This window comes from Ranitomeya imitator, chromosome 1 (genome assembly GCF_032444005.1).
Source record: "Ranitomeya imitator isolate aRanImi1 chromosome 1, aRanImi1.pri, whole genome shotgun sequence".
In the NCBI taxonomy this organism is placed as follows: Eukaryota; Metazoa; Chordata; class Amphibia; order Anura; family Dendrobatidae; genus Ranitomeya; species Ranitomeya imitator.
The window spans coordinates 574,163,221-574,186,033 of NC_091282.1; the positions used below are offsets into that span (position 1 = coordinate 574,163,221).

The window sequence follows — 22,813 nt, forward strand, 5'->3', positions numbered from 1 at the left end:
GTACATTCACACCTGAAGGCATCAAAGCTATGAATTAACACATGTGGAATTATATACTTAACAAAAAAGTGTGAAACAACTGAAATTATGTCTTATATTCTAGGTTCTTCAAAGTAGCCACATTTTGCTTTGATGACTGCTTTGCACACTCTTGGCATTCTCTTGATGAGCTTCAAGAGGTAGTCACCAGGAATGATCTTCCAACAATCTTGAAGGAGTTCCCAGAGATGCTTAGCACTTGTTGGCCCTTTTGCCTTCACCCTGCGGTCCAGATCACCCCAAATCTCGATTGGGTTCAGGTCTGGTGACTGTGGAGGCCAGGTCATCTGGCGTAGCAGCCCATCACTCTCCTTCTTGGTCAAATATCCCTTACACAGCCTGCAGGTGTGTTTGGGGTCATTGTCCTGTTGAAAAATAAATGATGGTCCAACTAAATGCAAAAAGAATGGAATAGCATGCCGCTGCAATATGCTGTGGTAGCCATGCTGGTTCAGTATGCCTTCAATTTTGAACAAATCCCCAACAGTGTCACCAGCAAAGCACCCCCACACCATCACACCACCTCCATGCTTCACGGTGGGAACCAGGCATGTAGAGACCATCCGTTCAACTTTTCTGCGTCGCACAAAGACACGGTGATTGGAAGCAAAAATCTCAAATTTGGACTCTTCAGATCAAAGCACAGATTTCCACTGGTCTAATGTCCATTCCTTGTGTTTTTTAGCCCAAACAAGTCTCTTCTGGTGGTTGCCTGTCCTTAACAGTGGTTTCCTAGCAGCTATTTCACCATAAAGGCCTGCTGCACAAAGTCTCCTCTTAACAGTTGTTGTAGAGATGTGTCTGCTGCTAGAACTCTGTGTGGCATTGACGTGGTCTCTAATCTGAGCTGCTGTTAACCTGCGATTTCTGAGGCTGGTGACTCGGATAAACTTTTCCTCAGAAGCAGAGGTGACTCTTTGTCTTCCTTTCCTGGGGCGGTCCTCATGTGAGCCAGTTTCTTTGTAGCGCTTGATGGTTTTTGCTACTGCACTTGGGGACACTTTCAAAGCTTTCCAATTTTGGGGACTGACTGACCTTCATTTCTTAACCCCTTAAGCCCCGAGGGTGGTTTGCACGTTAATGACCGGGCAAATTTTTACAATTCTGACCACTGTCCCTTTATGAGGTTATAACTCTGAAACGTTTCAACGGATCTTGGCGATTCTGACATTGTTTTCTCGTGACATATTGTACTTCATTTTAGTGGTAACATTTATTCGATATAACTTGCGTTTATTTGTGAAAAAAACGGAAATTTGGCGAAAATTTAGAACATTTCGCAATTTTCCAACTTTAAATTTTTATGCCCTTAAATCACAGAGATATGTCACGCAAAATACTTAGTAACATTTCCCACATGTCTACTTTACATCAGCACAATTTTGGAACCAAAATTTTTTTTTGTTAGGGAGTTATAAGGGTTAAAAGTTGACCAGCAATTTCTCATTTTTACAACACCATTTTTTTTTAGGGACCACATCTCATTTGAAGTCATTTTGAGGGGTCTATATGATAGAAAATACCCAAGTGTGACACCATTGTAAAAACTGCACCCCTCAAGGTGCTCAAAACCACATTCAAGAAGTTTATTAACCCTTCAGGGGTTTCACAGGAATTTTTGGAATGTTTAAATAAAAATGAATATTTAACTTTTTTTCACACAAAATTTATTTCAGCTCCAATTTTTTATTTTACCAAGGGTAACAGGATAAAATGGATGCCAAACGTTGTTGTACAATCTGTACTGAGTACGCTGATACCCCATATGTGGGAGTAAGCCACTGTTTACTCGCATGGCAGAGCTCGGAAGGAAAGGAGCGCCATTTGACTTTTCAATGCAAAATTGACAGGAATTGAGATGGGACGCCATGTTGCGTTTGGAGAGCCCCTCATGTGCCTAAACATTGAAACACCCCACAAGTGACACCATTTTGGAAAGTAGACTCCCTAAGGAACTTATCTAGAGGTGTGGTGACTCCTTTGACCCACCAATTGCTTCACAGAAGTTTATAATGCAGAGCCGTAAAAATAAAAAATCATATTTTTTCACAAAAATGATCTTTTCGCCCCCAATTTTTTATTTTCCCAAGAGTAAGAGAAGAAATTGAACCTCAAAAATTGTTGTCCAATTTGTCCTGAGTACGCTGATACCCCATATATGGGTGTAAACCATTGTTTGGGCGTATGGCAGAGCTCGGAAGGGAAGGAGCGCCATTTTACTTTTCAATGCAAAATTGACTGGAATTGAGATGGGATGCCATGTTGCGTTTGGAGAGCCCCTGATGTGCCTAAACATTGAAATCCCCACAAGTGACACCATTTTGGAAAGTAGACCCCTTAAGGAACTTATCTAGAGGTGTGGTGAGCACTTTGACCCAACAAGTGCTTCACAGAAGTTTATAATGCAGAGCCGTAAAAATAAAAAATCATATTTTTTCACAAAAATGATCTTTTCGCCCCCAATTTTTTATTTTCCCAAGGGTAAGAGAAGAAATTAGACCACAAAAGTTGTTTTGCAATTTGTCCTGAGTGCGATGATACCCCATATGTGGGGGTAAACCACTTTTTGGGCGCATAGCAGAGCTCGGAAGGGAAGGAGCGCCATTTGACTTTTCAATGCAAAATTGACTGGAATTAAGATGGGACGCCATGTTGGTTTGGAGAGCCCCTGATGTGCCTAAACATTAAAACCCCCCACAAGTGACACCATTTTGGAAACTAGACCCCTTAAGGAACTTATCTAGATGTGTTTTGAGAGCTTTGAACCTCCAAGTGTTTCACTACAGTTTATAACGCAGAGCCGTGAAAATAAAAATTCTCTTTTTTTTTTCTTCACAAAAATGATTTTTTAGCCCCCAGCTTTGTATTTTTACAAGGGTAACAGAATAAATTGGACCCCTAAAGTTATTGTCCAATTTGTCCTAAGTACGCTGATACCCAATATGTGGGGGGGAACCACTGTTTGGGCGCATGGCAGAGCTCGGAAGGGAAGGAGCGCCATTTGGAATGCAGACTTAGATGGATTGGTCTGCAGGAGTCACGTTGCATTTGCAGAGCCCCTGATGTACCCAAACAGTACAAACCCCCCACAAGTGACCCCATATTAGAAACTAGACCTCCCAAGGAACTTATCTAGATGTGTTGTGAGAACTTTGAACCCCTAAGTGTTTCACTACAGTTTATAACGCAGAGCCATGAAAATAAAAAATCCTTTTTTTTCCCACAAAAATGATTTTTAGCCCCCCAAATTTTTATTTTCCCAAGGATAACAAGAGAACTTGGACCCAAAAAGTTGTCCAATTTGTCTCGAGTACGATGATACCCCATATGTTGGGGTAAACCCCTGTTTGGGCGCACGGGAAAGCTCGGAAGTGAAGGAGCACTGTTTTACTTTTTCAATGCAGAATTGGCTGGAATTGAGATCGGACGCCATGTCGCGTTTGGAGAGTCCCTGATGTGCCTAAACAGTGGAAACCCCCCAATTATAAATGAAACCCTAATCCAAACGCACCCCTAACCCTAATCCCAACTGTAACCCTAACCACACACCTAACCCTGACACACCCCTAATTCTAATCCCAACCCTAATCCCAACCGTAAATGTAATCCAAACCCTAACCCTAGCCCTAACCCTAACCCTAATGGGAAAATGGAAATAAATACATTTTTTAAAATTTTATTATTTTTCCCTAAGGCTAGGTTCACATTGCGTTAGGGAAATCCGTTTAGCGCTAGCGGATTGCGCTAACGCAATGTCTTTTTAGGTGTCGTGTTTAGTGGTCGCGTTAACGTCCCCGCTCTGGAAGATCGGGGATCGGACCTCGGGCGCGCCAGCGCGCGGACGCTGCAAGCAGCGTCCGAGGCGCGCCACAAAAGAACGGCACCTTGCTAGCGCGAGCCGAAAATGGCACGCTCCAGCGATGCGCTACACCCGAAAATCACATTGCTGTCAATGGGTGTGCTAACGGACCCGTTGCACGGCGTTAATTGTGACATTTTCGCCGTGCAACACTGTCCGTTAGCGTTAACCCATTAACGCAATGTGAATCTAGCCTAACTAAGGGGTGATGAAGGGGGGTTTGATTTACTTTTATAGCGTTTTTTATATCGGATTTTTATGATTGGCAGCCGTCACACACTAAAAGACGCTTTTTATATCAAAAAAGTTTTTGCGTCTCCACATTTTGAGACCTATAATTTTTCCACATTTTGGTCCACAGAGTCATGTGAGGTCTTGTTTTTTGCGGGACGAGTTGACGTTTTTATCGGTTACATTTTCGGACACGTTACAGTTTCTGATCGCTTTTTATTCCAATTTTTTTGTGAGGCAGAATGACCAAAAACCAGCTATTCATGAATTTCTTTTGGGGGAGGCGTTTATACTGTTCCGCGTTTGGTAAAATTGATGAAGCAGTATTATTCTTCGGGTCAGTACGATTACAGCGATACCTCATTTATATCATTTTTTTTATGTTTTGGCGCTTTTATACGATAAAAGCTATTTTATAGAAAAAATAATTATTTTGGCATCGCTTTATTCTGAGGACTATAACTTTTTTATTTTTTTGGTTATGATGCTATATGGCGGCTCGTTTTTTGCGGGACAAGATGACGTTTTCAGCGGTACCATGGTTATTTATATCCGTCTTTTTGATCGCGTGTTATTCCACTTTTTGTTCAGCGTTATGATAATAAAGCGTTGTTTTTTGGCTCATTTTTTTTTTTCTTACGGTGTTCACTGAAGGGGTTAACTAGTGGGCCAGTTTTATAGGTCGGGTCATTACGAACGCGGCGATAATAAATATGTGTACTTTTATTGTTTTTTTTTTTAGATAAAGAAATGTATTTATGGGAATAATATTTTTTTTTTTCTTCTTTATTTATGAATTTTTTTTCTTTTTTTTTTTTTTTTTTTACACGTGTGGAAATTTTTTTTTTTTTACTTTTTCACTTTGTCCCAGGGGGGGACATCACAGATCACCGATCTGACAGTGTGCACAGCACTCTGTCAGATCGGTGATCTGACATACAGCCGGGCAGGATTAGAGCTGCAGCTGCAGCCTGATCCTGACCCGGAAGTGCTCCCTGCAGGACCCGGATGCAGCCCGGCGGCCATTTTGGATCCGGGGACTGCAGGGAGAAGACGCTCGGTACACGGTGAGTACATCACCGTGTACCGATCGTCTCAGAGAAGCCCGCAGGGAGCCCCCTCCCTGCGCGATGCTTCCCTGCACCGCCGGCACACCGCGATCATCTTTGATCGCGGTGTGCCGGGGGTTAATGTGCCGGGAGCGGTCCGTGACCGCTCCTGGCACATAGTGCCGGATGTCAGCTGCGATAGGCAGCTGACACCCGGCCGCGATCGGCCGCGCTCCCCCCGTGAGCGCGGCGATCGCATATGACGTACTATCCCGTGACTGGGAATTAAGTCCCAGGTCACCTGGACGGGATAGTACGTCATATGGGATTAAGGGGTTAAAGTAATGATGGCCACTCGTTTTTCTCCTTTTTTTTATGCCATAATATAAATTCTAACAGTTTATTCAGTAGGACTATCAGCTGTGTATCCACCAGACTTCTGCACAACACAACTGATGGTCTCAACCCGATTTTATAAGGCAAGAAATCCCACGTATTAAACCTGACAGGGCACACCTTTGAAGTGAAAACCATTTCCGGTGACTACATCTTGAATCTCATCAAGAGAATGCCAAGAGTGTGCAAAGCAGTCATCAAAGCAAAAGGTGGCTACTTTGAAGAACCTAGAATATAAGACATTAACTTCAGTTGTTTCACACTTTTTTTGTTAAGTATATAATTCCACATGTGTTAATTCATAGTTGCGATGCCTTCAGTTTGAATGTACATTTTTTATAGTCATGAATATACAGAAAAATCTTTAAATGAGATGTGTCCAAACTTTTGGTCTGTACTGTATATGTATGTAAATATGTATGCAAGTGTGTGTGTGTGTGTATTTATATATCTATATATATATAATTGTCTAAGGGTTTTTTCGTCTGTCTGTCCTGGAAATCCCGCGTCTCTGATTGGTCGAGGCCTGGCGGTCTCGACCAATCAGCGACGGGCACAGCGACGATGATGTCATAAAGGACGTAGACATCCCACGTTTCTCATTCAGCGACGGGCACAGTATCGACGTAGATGTCATAATGGTTGCCATGGCGACGATGATGTCATAAAGGTTGCCTCGACCAATCAGCGACGGGCACAGTCTGCCGCGAAATCTGGAATCATCATTGTCCATATACTACGGGGACATGCATATTCTAGAATACCCGATGCGTTAGAATCGGGCCGCAATCTAGTATGTATATATATATATATACACATATACATATACAAGAAAAAAGGAAAAGCAGCACCAAATAATAAAACATTGTGGACTTTAATGCCTGAACGGCGTGGCAACGTTTCGGATATCAAATCCTTTCTCAAGCAGTGAACACATAGGTGAGACAATCTTTTATATGTTACTCATATCAATCTCGTTACAGAGCTCATTAAATATAATAATAGAAATATAAATAAGTTATAATAAATACCACTCCATGAAATTAGTGATTCCATGTGAAAAGAACATCTCCATTCAGTGTATTAACAATGAACAATAGACATACAGTGTCTCGTGATTATTCATAAAATATTCTTAATAATCAATTGTGAAACATTAAAATCAGGTGTACCCATCCTGGTAAACCATGAACATATGTAACTTACAAATATATTCCTTGATCTGCACGCCTCGGATCTCGGCGTTCATACCGCGCAACTGCGCATGACCGTGACGTCAGAGTCAATAGACCCATAATGCCACAGCCCGCAGCTGTGCAGAGTCACACCGAAGATCGCAGGCACCATGTTTAATAAGGGAGACCATTGCCCATAAGAATGAAGGAACAAAAACATAATTACTATGTGTAATTAATATTCAATAGTATCTAGCAGTAACGGACTCATAACTATTATAAAGCAAGACATCGTGTGCACAGAAATAATTCCGTAATCTAGTGTTCTTGAGCACCACCACTCAGACCAAAAGCAAGCGTTAATATCATTCTTAATCCAAGGGATTTTCATGTGCCATGGACTAAAGGACCTGAGCATAAGCCCACCTTACTGTCACAGGATCAGGGGGGACCCCTACATAAAGGAATAATGTCCCAAACCTAAATATGGAAGCAGAGACTTATTGGGGGGGCAGAAACCCCCGACATGAAAATTCCTTGGATGTTCATGGTTTATCAGGATGGGTACACCTGATTTTAATGTTTCACAATTGATTATTAAGAATATTTTATGAATAATCACGAGACACTGTATGTCTATTGTTCATTGTTAATACACTGAATGGAGATGTTCTTTTCACATGGAATCACTAATTTCATGGAGTGGTATTTATTATAACTTATTTATATTTCTATTATTATATTTAATGAGCTCTGTAACGAGATTGATATGAGTAACATATAAAAGATTGTCTCACCTATGTGTTCACTGCTTGAGAAAGGATTTGATATCCGAAACGTTGCCACGCCATTCAGGCAATAAAGTCCACATTGTTTTATTATTTGGTGCTGCTTTTCCTTTTTTCTTGTATTGTTTGAGGCCATTTGGATTGCTGGCTGGATGAGCTTTGCACCGTGACTAAAGGTATTTTCTGGATGCTGTTCCATTTTTTTTTCTATATATATATATCTATATCCGAGACACGGGATTTCTACGTTGATACTGTGCCCGTCGCTGATTGGTCGAGGCCAGGCGGCCTCGACCAATCAGACGCGGGATTTCCAAGACAGACAGACGGAAAAACCCTTAGACAATTATATCTATATATATAATTGTCTAAGGGTTTTTCCATTTGTCTGTCTGTCTGTCCTGGAAATCCCGCGTCTCGGATTGGTCGAGGCCGCCAGGCCTCGACCAATCAGCAACGGGCACAGCATGGCGACGATGTCATAAAGGTTTCCTCGACCAATCAGCGACGGGCACAGCATGGCGACGATGTCATAAAGGTTTCCTCGACCAATCAGCGACGGGCACAGTCTGCCGCGAATTCTGGAATCATCATTGTCCATATACTACGGGGACATGCATATTCTAGAATACCCGATGCGTTAGAATCGGGCCACAATCTAGTATATATATATATATATATATATATATATATATATATATATTTATTTTTTTTTTGTAAATCCACTTCTGCAGGCAGGAGTCGGCGGCCCCGCGCTTAAACCATGATCGCATCCATATTGTGCATTTAATTATTCTTTTTGATGATATCCATAAATTTTTAAAACAAAACAAAAAATAGTTTGAAAACGGCGACTATGAAAAATTTTTCCCACGGCTCTCGCATTGACGTCAGAAAAGTAAAGTGAGTTCATTGGCTGTGAATTCTCGGGACTGTCTGACAGCACCATGAACAGGAGAACTTTCTAATGCTCATGGTGCCCTCAGACAGGGAATAGGAGTTCACAGGGAGACACTGAGCACACGGTACTCAGTATATCTGCTGGATGACAGGCTGTATGGTAACATCACACAACCATGCAGCCTGCCATCTAGATGTAGCAGAGCTGGATCCGTCGTGGGACAAATGGATTATCACCATCTCTGCGGAACGGTGAGGAAAATTGTTGTTTTTTCATTTTTAACTCTTTTGCAGACGACAGGGCATTGGTGGAATGGGCGAGGCTGTAAATATGGTTTAAGATTTATTAAAGAAGTCTGTGTCATTCTTTCAATTAAAGGAATTTATTATTATGGCCAGAATTAAAATGACAGGTAACCACTATATATGGATTGTGATGCTAGTCACAACCCACGGAGAGGCCGTGAGTCAGCAAAGTCATATGTTCCGGGGTCAATACCAAAAGAGAACATAGTAAACCAAGGGAAAATATGAAATCATAGGTCAGGTCAGATGCCAGGCTCAGAATACCAGAGAAATCGCAGATAAGCAAAGGGGCAATAACAGTTGAGTAGTCAGAACACGGTCCAACGGTCAGGAGCAGAATATCAGAACTTTCGGCACAGGGATCAGGCGAACACACACTCCAGAGAGCACAAGCTTAGAACAAGGTTTTGACTGGCAGTGATCCGGGCCAGACAGCTCACCTAAATAGCAGGGCAATTACCAAAAAGAAGGGATCACCTGTGGAAATCTTTGTACCTCCCAGTCAGATAGGTCAACCAAGCTGTCAATCAAAGCACTGATAGCTCAGCACGAACCAGTACAGGATAGGATGACAGAGCTGTCCATCACTGAGTCCCAGACTCTGAGCCAAGGAATCGTATTTGGAAGGTGAACCTTCAGCCAAGTCTGAGGTCCAGAGCACTCTGGGAGAGGTTTTCATCCAGGATATCTCTGTACTTGGCCACATTCATGTTTCATTCAATGACAACCAGTAGTCTGGTCCCTGCAGCTGAAAAACACCCCCATAGCATGATGCTGCCATCACCATGTTTCACTGTTGGGATTGTATCGGGTAGGTGATGAGCAGTGCCTGGTTTTCTCCACACATACTGCTTAGAATTATCACCGAAAGGACTATCTTCATCTCATCAGACCAGAGAATCTTATTTCTCATAGTCTGAGAGTCCTTCATGTGTTTTTTAGCGAACTCTATGCGGGCTTTCATATGTCTTGCACTGAGGAGAGGCTTCCGTTAGGCCACTCTGCCATAAAGGCCTGACTGGTGTAGGGATAGTTGAATTTGTGGAACTTTCTCCCATCTCCCTACTGCATCTCTGGAGCTCAGCCACAGTCATCTTGGGGTTCTTCTTTACCTCTCTCACCAAGGCTCTTCTCCCACGATTGCTCAGTTTGGCTGGATGGCCAGGTCTAGGAAGACTTCTGGTGGTCCCAAACTTCTTCCATTTACGGATTATGAAGGCCACTGTGCTCTTAGGAACCCTGAGTATTGCAGAAATTCTGTTGTAACCTTGGCCAGGTCTGTGCCTTGCCACAATTCTGACTCTGAGCTCCTTGGCCAGTTCCTTTGACCTCATGATTCTCATTTGGTCTGACATGCACTGTGACCTGTGAGGTCTAAAGGTACCGTCACACATAACGATATTGTTAATGATATCGTTGCTTTTGTGACGTAGCAACGATATCGTTAAGGAAATCGTTATGTGTGACAGCGACCAACGATCAGGCCCCTGCTGGGAGATCGTTGGTCGCTGAGGAAAGTCCAGAACTTTATTTCGTCGCTGGACTTCCCGCTGACATCGCTGGATTGGCGTGTGTGACACCGATCCAGCGATGTCTTCCCTGGTAACCAGGGTAAACATCGGGTTACTAAGCGCAGGGCCGCACTTAGTAACCCGATGTTTACCCTGGTTACCAGCGTAAACGTTAAAAAAACGAACACTACATACTTACCTTCCGCTGTCTGTCCCCGGCGCTGTGCTTCTCTGCTCTCCTCCTGCATCCTGTGTCAGCGCCAGCCAGCCGGAAAGCACAGCGGTGACGTCACTGCTCTGCTTTCCGTCTGACCGGCGCTGACAGTGCAGAGGAAAGCACAGCGCCGGGGACAGACAGTGGTAGGTAAGTATGAAGTGTTTTTTTTTTTTTACTTTTACGCTGGTAACCAGGGTAAACATCGGGTTACTAAGCGCGGCCCTGCGCTTAGTAACCCGATGTTTACCCTGGTTACCGGGGACCTCGGGATCGTTGGTCGCTGGAGAGCTGTCTGTGTGACAGCTCTCCAGCGACCAAACAGCGACGCTGCAGCGATCGACATCGTTGTCGGTATCGCTGCAGCGTCGCTTAGTGTGACGGTACCTTTAGGCTGCCGTCACACTAGCAGTATTTGGTCAGTATTTTACATCAGTATTTGTAAGCCAAAACCAGGAGTGGGTGATAAATGCAGAAGTGGCACATGTGTTTCTATTATACTTTTCCTCTATTTGTGCCACTCCTGGTTTTGGCTACAAATACTGATGTAAAATACTGACCAAATACTGCTAGTGTGACGGCAGCCTTATATAGACAGGTGTGCGCCTTTACAAATCAAGTCCTATCAGTTTAATTAAACACAGCTGGACTTCAATGAATGAGTAGAACCATCTCAAGGAAGTTCACATGGAAATGGACAGCATGTGACTTAAATATGAGTGTCTGAGCAAATGGCCTGAATACTTATGACCGTGTTTTTTTTTTTTATTGTTTTTTTTAATTAAATTTGCAAAAATTTCTGCATTTGTTTTTTTTTTTTCAGTCAAAATGGGGTGCAGAGTGTACATTAATGAGGAAAAAAACTTTTTTGAATTTACCAAATGGCTGCAATGAAACAGAGTGAAAAATTTAAAGGGGTTTGAATACTTTCCATACCCACTGTAGTTTACACAGGGTACACTATTCACAATAGGTAATGGTTACAATTTACCTCCTTCCCCTTCTTGCCCAATGTCCTCTGCATGCCTAGAAAACTGTCCCATAGAACACCAGGAAAAATCTCGAGATTGTTTCCTGGTTTTAATTAGAAAAAAATATGAGTGATACAGTTCTTGTAAGCAGATTTTTAGTTTATAGCTTTAGACGCAGCATGTCCCAGCGTTTCAGGCCTGATTGCTTAATTAAACAAAAAGCCTTTGTCCCCTCTCATTTTTTGCATTGTAATCAAACCACTGGCCAAATTTTGATGAGAAGCTAGAGGATTATAAAGGGTTTCCAATATATACAGAGAACATTTGTGCAGATTAAGTTCTACTGTACCTTTGCTCAGAAAAATCACTTAAGTCGAATTTGATAGATTCTTTTAGTTTATTCTCGGGATTGATTCATTGGAACACATCATTGCTGATGCTGTTATGAGGACCTGTAGGTAGAGAAGACTCAACTGCTTGTAAAAGGGGCCAAAAAAGATTTTAACATCTAGCTATAACACTTTCTAGAGATATATCGTACTTTCGATCTCTGGATATATACTGCCCAAAGTTGGGGAAAATCAAAATATGGAAGTTTTTCTCATGAAATAGTTGATAGAATCGCTCTTATCAAAATGGTTACAGTACTGCAACTAATTATTAACCAATTTTCCAATATGGGGAAATGGGTTTTTCGTTGTATTGGGACTGCATGATCATGGTGATGGCATGCAAAATGTCTATGTGCTGAGCGACCGTTCGTGGTGCAACAAGTGTTTGAAAAGTGCTACACTTGTATCTGTATGTTGAGAGGAATTGTCATGGCTATTATCAGGAGACCACGTGGATGCAACGCTTGTTTGGCTGCCCGTGTTCACTGACTACATACTGATTAGGTCCTGTTAAACAGCAGTCCAAAGGCTATTCCTACCCTGGGCATGCCATTGACACCAATGGAGGCAGAGAATCTAGCTCTCATGGCGATCAGCATAGTTACATGACTCCAATGTTGGTAGGTTATATTTACAGTCATGTGACTGACAGTTTGTCCTGCCAACGGGTTCTGCTATTATTCTGCATGATGTCCGGGCAATAGTTTACCTGCACCACTAGCATAGTGCCAACATCAGTCGCCTGACCCTGCTGAATGTCATGACCACTCTCCTCTCTGCCCTCACTGCCCTTATTTACAGGAATCCAACATCTTTATGCTCCATATCAGGTTTATAATCTCATTGAGGGCACTTGGGACTGCTTTTTAGAGTGCCAAAGCAACATCCTGATATTCCATAGTTCTTATGGTTTATTATTTTTATTATTAATCCTGTTCTGACGTCAGAGCAGATGTTACTAGTCTTTTTCATATCTGCTCTTCTTGAAGTTTCCCACAGTTAAATTGTCAGAGACATAGTCATGAAAGTGTTGGCACCCTTTTAAATTGTTCCAGAAAATGAGGTTTGCCTCCCAGCAAAGTATTGCAATTGTACATGTTTTGTTATGCACATGTTTATTTCCTTTGTGTGTATTGGAACAACAAAAAAGCAGATGACAAAAAGGAAAATTAGACGTAATTTCACACACAACCCTCAAAATGGGTGCACATTGTGGCACCCTCAACCTAATATTTGGTTGCATACACTTTTGAATAAATAACTGCAATTCATCGCTTCTTATAACCATCAACAAGCTTCTTACACGTCAACTGTAATTTTGGACCAATCTTCTTTTGTTGCTCCAGGTCTCTCATATTTGAAGGGGGCCTTCTTCCAACAGCAATTTTAAGATCTCTCTACTGGTATTCAATGTATTTAGATACGGACTCATTACTGGTCACTTCAGAACTCTCCAGTGCTTTGTTTCCATCATTTTCTGGGTGCTTCTTGAAGTTTATTTGGGGTCATTGTCCTGCTGGAAGACCCTTGACCTAGGGTGCAAGCCCAGCTTTCTGACACTGGGCATTACATTGCGAACCAAATCCTTTGGTAATCCTTCATATTTCATTATGTCTTGCAAATCGTTTTGGCACCCAGTGCGAGAGGCAGTAAAACAACCCCTAAATATCTTTGAATGTCCACCATATTTCACTGTAGGTACTGTTCTGTTTGTAGGCCTCATTCCGTTTTCTGTAAACAGTAGAATGATGTGCTTTACCAAAAAGCCCAATCTTGGTCTCATCTGTTCACAAGACGCTTTCCCAGAATGATTTTCGTTTAATCACATACATTTTGGCATTTTTGGCTTTTTTGTGTCCGTGTCAGCAGTGAGGATTTCTCCTAGGTCCCCTGCTATAGCGTTTTGTTTCATTTCATTCAAATGTCGACAGATAGTTTGCGCTGACACTGTTCGCACTTTCTAATTATCAGGCAACCAGTGTTTCTAGTAACTCGTTGCTGTTAATCGTCCATTGTAAATGCATCCCAAGTATAAATAAGTATGTCATATAGTTCTTACTATTCTCTCTTCTATTTTTAGGTTTTACTGGGACTTCACAATGCTGCTCTTCATGGTGGGGAACCTCATCATCATCCCTGTGGGAATCACTTTCTTCAAAGATGAGACCACCACACCATGGATCATATTTAATGTGGTGTCGGACACCTTCTTTCTTATGGACTTAGTCTTGAACTTCCGCACAGGTATTGTGATTGAGGACAACACTGAAATCGTCTTGGATCCACAAAAGATCAAGCGCAAGTATTTGCGCACATGGTTTGTAGTGGACTTTGTATCTTCCATTCCTGTGGACTACATATTTCTCATTGTAGAAAAGGGTATTGACTCTGAAGTCTACAAGACTGCACGTGCTTTACGAATTGTGAGGTTTACTAAAATCCTCAGTCTACTTAGGTTACTTCGACTTTCCAGACTCATCCGATATATTCATCAGTGGGAAGAGGTAAGCATCATCGCTTCAAATGGTTAAAACAGAGCAACAAACTTTGAAACTTTGAAGAAATTTTGTAATATATCTTATCAGAGAAATTATCTTCCCACTTTTCAGACACTTCCTCATCTCCCATCGCCTCCTAAAATGGTCCTTCATTGTGAAAAAAAGCAAATAAAGGCATGTATATGTGCAGGCTCCGCCCCAAAAGGTAAAGATAGGATGCTACACCAGCATTGCTACAAGAACCCATGTTAGAAAAAGTGAATATACCAAATGGTATATTTGAAAATATATAGCAGACTTTAGTAAATAGCATACATTATTTATTATTATTATTAGATTATTACATGAATTATATACCAGACAGCAAGTCCATCGACAGTCCTAAGTAGTGTGAATATTCATACGCGTAAGAGACCCTCACAATAAAGGGTAGCCCACCTAAGATATAAAAGATGACATGTGATGAGAAACAAATAAACAAAAGTTTGTAAAAAAAAAAAATGTACGTACTGGCCCGATACGTCAGTCTTTACCCCAACCCCCCCCCCCCCCAAAAAAAAAAAAAAAATTTGCATAAAAGCTTTAAAAATTAGCTAATTTTTGATGTTACTTAGTTTTCTTTTTTCCACCCATTTCTCCCAGTTCCGCCAAAATAGGTGGGGGCATGACACCACAGCTTGTCTAATTAATGTCAAGCTGTTCCATTCCGTACTCGAGAAATCTCACTCCAGTCGCGAGTAAATCACCAGTCTTGATGAATCATAACCATAGTGGTCAAAGCAAATATAAATACTGAACACTTATGGGATGGAACTAAATGTAAACTTGAATGTAAAATCACTCAAAGCCTACAAGTACAACCTGATAGGTTGCAAAAAAGAGGAAAGACAATGGAGAAGAACCCACTCTGAACCCTCCCAGCTCAGATCTGTTTTGCTCAGAATAGACACACTTCAAGCCTACCGTGGTGTCATATGCCACATCCTGTTATACTCTATAGAGAGGGGAGGGTGATGAGGAGCAGGGCGCGGAAACAGGCAGAGGGAAGCAGAAAAAAATCATTATGAACTTTTTAACAAGTTATGCAACTCAGCTTTGCTGTATAATCTCTTCCATGTTGCTTCAGCTTGTCTTATCATGCTGAAAAATGAATAACAAATTGGAGAAAGTCTGCAAAGGGGAAAACGGATGAAAATGCAGAAGACAAGTCATGGTGAGATTTGGGGACTTTTTAAAAAGCCCGCAAACATCTGGATTACTTAAGTCATGCCCACAATGTCGAACAGAGGAAAAAAAAGGACAATTAGAAAATGGACTTTGCAGCAGGCACAACTTACAGGAAGAATTTAGCCCAAAGAAAAACGGCCTCAAAACAGGTAAAATTGGACAAAAATTAAAGGGAACCTGTCAGCAGGATTGTGCACAGTAGCCTACAGACAGTGTCAGGTTGGCGTCGTTATACTGATTAAAATGATATTTTGGTTGATGAAATCTGTCTTTGGTTGATGAAATCTTGTGGTTGCGGTTTAATCTTTATTTTCAGATAATGATATGCCCTGAGCGGCCTGTGTGGGGGTCTTTATGTGGTGCTCTGCTTAAGTATTCATCAGTATGGCTTCTGACAAATCACTGATCCCTCCCTGACCGGCCCCCTATGTTACATACTGAATAGTATATATTGAAAAAAAAAAATCAGGCAAACGGTAGTGCCTGCGCTGCAGAATGATCACATGTGTAATGTGTATTTAAGGTAATTATTTGCTGCTATAAATAAATTCAGAAAAAAATAAACTGTTTCAGAATGGTGCCGGCCGCGCTTGCGTAGTAGCATCTATCGCCATCTTGCTAATGAAAACAAATTGATGACGCCCGCCCGCACAGTATCATCTATTGGATCGCCGGTAAATGCTACTGTGTAGCCGCGGCTGGTTCCATTTTCAGACAGATTTTTTTTTTTCTGAATTTATTTATAGTAGCAAATAAAATAACTAAATGCACATTATACATGTGATCATGCTGCAGCAAAGGCGCTGCTGCTGACATCTAACTGCTGAAGGTGATTTATTTTCATTTCAGAATAAATAATAATCATTATGTAAACTAGGGGGCAGGTCATTGAGGAATCAGTGACCTGTCAGAAGCCATCAGTATGAATACCAAATCGGAGCACCACATAAATACCCCACAGACAGCCCCAAAGCACGAGCATATTATCTGAAAACTGAAAATAAAGATTAAACAACCACAACACGGATTTCATCAACCAAAATATCATTTTAATCAGTATAACAATGCCAACCTGACACTGTAGGTTACTGTGCACAATCCTTCTGACAGGTTCACATTAAAAGAAAATACAGTTAGGTCCAGAAATATTTGGACAGTGACAAAAGTTTTGGCATTTTAGTAGTGTACCAAAACCTGTTCAAGATAGTTATATAATCAACATGGATTTAAAGTGCAGACTATTGGCTTTAATTTGAAGGTATTCATGTACTAATAGGAGTAAGGCTTTAGGAATCACAGCTCTTTAATTTCTTTCCAGCATTGGGCGTAATAGTACGCCAATGTCTGAATCCCTCCATTTGATGTGGGCTCTGGCACTGAGCCCACATCTCTTCCGGTACAGGTCCGCTGTTTTGAAAAGCTGATGTGTGCCTCTAACAGCCGCGGGTGGAATCGCTATCGACCCGCAGCGGTCAACTAGTTAAATGCCAAGTTGTCAAACTCTGACAGCGGCATTTAACTCGTGCTTCCAACAAGCGCATCGGAAATCTCGCCCATCCGTGACCCCCGTCACATGATCGCGGGTCACCGATGAGTTGGCATGACAACCAGAGGTCTCCAGCAGACTCTATGGTTGTCACTGCAGGATTGCTATGAGTGCCGCCCAGTGGTCGGCGCTCATAGCAAGTCAGCAATTCTGCTACATACAGGCAATCTGATGTATGTACAGCCTGGCCTGTATGTAGCAGAGCCAATCTGGTTATGGCAGCTTCTAGTCTCCCATGGAGACTATTGAAACATGTCAAAAGTAAAAAAAAAAAAAAAAAAAAAGATATTAACCCCTTAATCCCATATGACGTACTATCCCGTCCAGGTGACCTGGGACTTAATTCCCATGGACGGGATAGTACGTCATATGCGATCGGCCGCGCTCACGGGGGGAGCGCGGCCGATCGCGGCCGGGTGTCAGCTGCCTATCGCAGCTGACATCCGGCACTATGTGCCAGGAGCGGTCACGGACCGCTCCCGGCACATTAACCCCCGGCACACCGCGATCAAAGATGATCGCGGTGTGCCGGCGGTGCAGGGAAGCATCGCGCAGGGAGGGGGCTCCCTGCGGGCTTCCCTGAGACGATCGGTACACGGTGATGTGCTCACCGTGTACCGAGCGTCTTCTCCCTGCAGTCCCCGGATCCAAAATGGCCGCCGGGCTGCATCCGGGTCCTGCAGGGAGCACTTCCGGGTCAGGATCAGGCTGCAGCTGCAGCTCTAATCCTGCCCGGCTGTATGTCAGATCACCGATTTGATAGAGTGCTGTGCACACTGTCAGATCGGTGATCTGTGATGTCCCCCCCTGGGACAAAGTGAAAAAGTAAAAAAAAAAATTTCCACACTTGTAAAAAAAAAAATAAAAAAAAAATTCCTAAATAAAGCAGAAAAAAAAAAATATTATTCCCATAAATACATTTCTTTACATAAAAAAAAAACAAAAAAACAATAAAAGTACACATATTTAGTATCGCCGCGTCCGTAACGACCCGACCTATAAAACTGGCCCACTAGTTAACCCCTTCAGTGAACACCGTAAGAAAAAAAAAAAAAAAACGAGCCAAAAAACAACGCTTTATTATCATAACGCTGAACAAAGAGTGGAATAACACGCGATCAAAAAGACGGATATAAATAACCATGTTACCTCTGAAAACGTCATCTTGTCCCGCAAAAAACGAGCCGCCATATAGCATCATAACCAAAAAAATAAAAAAGTTATAGTCCTCTGAATAAAGCGATGCCAAAATAATTATTTTTTCTATAAAATAGCTTTTATCGTATAAAAGCGCCAAAACATAAAAAAAATGATATAAATGAGGTGTTGCTGTAATCGTACTGACCCGAAGAATAAAACTGCTTCATCAATTTTACCAAACGCGGAACGGTATAAACGCCTCCCCCAAAAGAAATTCATGAATAGCTGGTTTTTGGTCATTCTGCCTCACAAAAAAATCGGAATAAAAAGCGATCAAAAACTGTCACGTGTCCGAAAATGTAACCGATAAAAACGTCAACTCGTCCCGCAAAAAACAAGACCTCACATGACTCTGTGGACCAAAATATGGAAAAATTATAGGTCTCAAAATGTGGAGACGCAAAAACTTTTTTGCTATAAAAAGCGTCTTTTAGTGTGTGACGGCTGCCAATCATAAAAATCCGCTAAAAAACTCGCTATAAAAGTAAATCAAACCCCCCTTCATCACCCCCTTAGTTAGGCTAGGTTCACATTGCGTTAATGGGTTAACGCTAACGGACAGCGTTGCACGGCGAAAATGTCACAATTAACGCCGTGCAACGGGTCCGTTAGCACAACCATTGACAGCAATGTGATTTTCAGGTGTAGCGCATCGCTAGAGCGTGCCATTTTCGGCTCGCGCTAGCAAGGTGCCATTCTTTTGTGGCGCGCCTCAGACGCTGCTTGCAGCGTCCGCGGCGCGCCCGAGGTCCGATCCCCGATCTTCCAGAGCGGGGACGTTAACGCGACCACTAAACACGACACCTAAAAAGACATTGTGTTAGCGCAATCCGCTAGTGCTAAACGGATTTCCCTAACGCAATGTGAACCTAGCCTTAGGGAAAAATAATAAAATTTTAAAAAATGTATTTATTTCCATTTTCCGGTTAGGGTTAGGGTTAGGGTTAGGGCTAGGGTTGGGGCTAGGGTTAGGGTTTGGATTACATTTACGGTTGGGATTAGGGTTGGGATTAGAATTAGGGGTGTGTCTGGGTTAGGTGTGTGGTTAGGGTTACAGTTGGGATTAGGGTTAGTGGTGCGTTTGGATTAGGGTTTCATTTATAATTGGGGGGTTTCCACTGTTTAGACACATCAGGGGCTCTCCAAACGCGACATGGCATCCGATCTCAATTCCAGCCAATTCTGCATTGAAAAAGTAAAACAGTGCTCCTTCACTTCCGAGCTCTCCCGTGCGCCCAAACAGGGGTTTACCCCAACATATGGGGTATCAGCGTACTCGAGACAAATTGGACAACAACTTTTTGGGTCCAAGTTCTCTTGTTATCCTTGGGAAAATAAAAATTTGGGGGGCTAAAAATCATTTTTGTGGGAAAAAAAAGGATTTTTATTTTCACGGCTCTGCGTTGTAAACTGTAGTGAAACACTTGGGGGTTCAAAGTTTTCACAACACATCTAGATAAGTTCCATGGGAGGTCTAGTTTCCAATATGGGGTCACTTGTGGGTGGTTTCTACTGTTTGGGTACATCAGGGGCTCTGCAAATGCAACGTGACGCCTGCAGACCAATCCATCTAAGTCTGCATTCCAAATGGCGCTCCTTCCCTTCCGAGCTCTGCCATGAGCCCAAACAGTGGTTCCCCCCCACATATGGGGTATCAGCGTACTCAGGACAAATTGAACAACAACTTTTGGGGTCCAATTTATTATGTTACCCTTGTGAAAATACAAAACTGGGGGCTAAAAAATTTTTGCGAAAAAAAAATAAATTTATTTTAACGGCTCTGCGTTATAAACTGTAGTGAAACACTTGGGGGTTCAAAGCTCTCAAAACACATCTAGATAAGTTCCTTAGAGGGTCTAGTTTCCAAAATGGTGTCACTTGTGGGGGTTTTTAATGTTTAGGCACATCAGGGGCTCTCCAAACCAACATGGCGTCCCATCTTAATTCCAGTCAATTTTGCATTGAAAAGTCAAATGGCGCTCCTTCCCTTCCGAGCTCTGCTATGCACCCAAAAAGTGGTTTACCCCCACATATGGGGTATCGTCGCACTCAGGACAAATTGCACAACAACTTTTGTGGTCTAATTTCTTCTCTTACCCTTGGAAAAATAAAAAATTGGGGGCGAAAAGATCATTTTTGTGAAAAAATAAGATTTTTTATTTTTACGGCTCTGCATTATAAACTTCTGTGAAGCACTTGTTGGGTCAAAGTGCTCACCACACATCTAGATAAGTTCCTTAAGGGGTCTACTTTTCAAAATGGTGTCACTTGTGAGGGGTTCCAATGTTTAGGCACATCAGGGGCTCTCCAAACGCAACATGGCGTCCCATCTCAATTCCAGTCAATTTTGCATTGAAAAGTCAAATGGCGCTCCTTTCCTTCCGAGCTCTGCCATGCGCCCAAACAGTGGTTTACCCCCACATATGGGGTATCGTCGCACTCAGGACAAATTGCACAACAACTTTTGTGGTCTAATTTCTTCTCTTACCCTTGGGAAAATAAAAAATTGGTGGCGAAAAGATTATTTTTGTGAAAAAATATGATTTTTTATTTTTACGGCTCTGCATTATAAACTTCTGTGAAGCACTTGTTGGGTCAAAGTGCTCACCACACCTCTAGATAAGTTCCTTAAGGGGTCTACTTTCCAAAATGGTGTCACTTGTGGGGATTTCAATGTTTAGGCACATCAGGGGCTCTCCAAACGCAACATGGCATCCCATCTCAATTCCAGTCAATTTTGCATTGAAAAGTAAAATGGCGCTCCTTCCCTTCCGAGCTCTGCCATACGCCCAAACAATGGTTTACACCCATATACGGGGTATCAGCGTACTCAGGACAAATTGGCCAACAATTTTTGAGGTTCAATTTCTTCTCTTACTCTTGGGAAAATAAAAAATTGGGGGCGAAAAGATCATTTTTGTGAAAAAATATGATTTTTTATTTTTACGGCTCTGCATTATAAACTTCTGTGAAGCAATTGGTGGGTCAAAGTGGTCACCACACATCTAGATAAGTTCCTTAGGGTGTCTACTTTCCAAAATGGTGTCACTTGTGGGGGGTTTCAATGTTTAGGCACATCAGTGGCTCTCCAAACGCAACATGGTGTCCCATCTCAATTCCTGTCAATTTTGCATTTAAAAGTCAAATGGCGCTCCTTCCCTTCCGAGCTTTGCCATGCGCCCAAACAGTGGTTTTCCCCCACATATGGGGTATCAGCGTACTCAGTACAGATTGTACAACAATGTTTGGCATCCATTTTATCCTGTTACCCTTGGTAAAATAAAACAAATTGGAGCTGAAATAAATTTTGTGTGAAAAAAAGTTAAATATTCATTTTTATTTAAACATTCCAAAAATTCCTGTGAAACCCCTGAAGGGTTAATAAACTTCTTGAATGTGGTTTTGAGCACCTTGAGGGGTGCAGTTTTTAGAATGGTGTCACACTTGGGTATTTTCTATCATATAGACCCCTCAAAATGACATCAAATGAGATGTGGTCCCTAAAAAAAAATGGTGTTGTAAAAATGAGAAATTGCTGGTCAACTTTGAACCCTTATAACTCCCTAACAAAAAAAAATTTTGGTTCCAAAATTGTGCTGATGTAAAGGAGACATGTGGGAAATGTTACTTATTAAGTATTTTGCGTGACATATCTCTGTGATTTAAGGGCATAAAAATTTAAAGTTGGAAAATTGCGAAATTTTCAACATTTTCACCAAATTTCCGTTTTTTTCACAAATAAACGCAAGTTATATCGAATAAATGTTACTACTAAAATGAAGTACAATATGTCACGAGAAAACAATGTCAGAATCGCCAAGATCCGTTGAAGCGTTCCAGAGTTATAACCTCATAAAGGGACAGTGGTCAGAATTGTAAAAATTGGCCCGGTCATTAACGTGCAAACCACCCTCGGGGCTTAAGGGGTTAAAAAAATTAAAAAAATAAAAGTTCAAATGGCCCGCCTTTCATCCCATTCAAAATAAAACAAAAAAAAAAATCAAACATACACATATTTGGTATCACTGCATTCAAAATCACCCAATCTAGCAACATAAAAAATGACCAAACTCCACCAGAGCTGCCGATTTCTCCCAGTAAGCTGAATTCTGACTGCAAGACGGACCCTCATTTGACGCATTCATTTTTTTTCCTATTTTCCTTCGCAAAATTTGCGTTGCTTCTTGTGCAGTGCGTCTTTAACCCCTTAGTGACAGAGCCAATTTGGTACTTAATGACCAGGCCAATTTTTGCAATTCTGACCACTGTCACTTCATGAGGTTATAACTCTGGAACGCTTCAACGGATCCCGCTGATTCTGAGATTGTTTTTTCGTGACATATTGTACTTCATGTTAGTGGTAATATTTCTTCGATATTACTTGCGATTATTTATGAAAAAAACGGAAATATGGCGAAAATTTTTAAAATTTTGCAATTTTCAAACTTTGTATTTTTATGCCCTTAAATCAGAGAGATATGTCACGAAAAATAGTTAATAAATAACATTTC

General features: G+C 41.8%; 1 protein-coding gene across 3 annotated transcripts in view; it reads left to right on the top strand.

Moving 5' to 3' along the window:
• Window positions 1-22,813, top strand: part of HCN2 (hyperpolarization activated cyclic nucleotide gated potassium and sodium channel 2) — a 192,420-nt gene that overhangs the window by 71,550 nt on the left and 98,057 nt on the right. For all 3 annotated transcript variants that reach the window (XM_069767831.1, XM_069767832.1, XM_069767833.1), the window contains exon 2: window positions 13,912-14,335. In XM_069767831.1, the coding sequence (XP_069623932.1) occupies window positions 13,912-14,335 (424 nt within the window). The remainder of the gene's footprint in view (window positions 1-13,911; window positions 14,336-22,813) is intronic.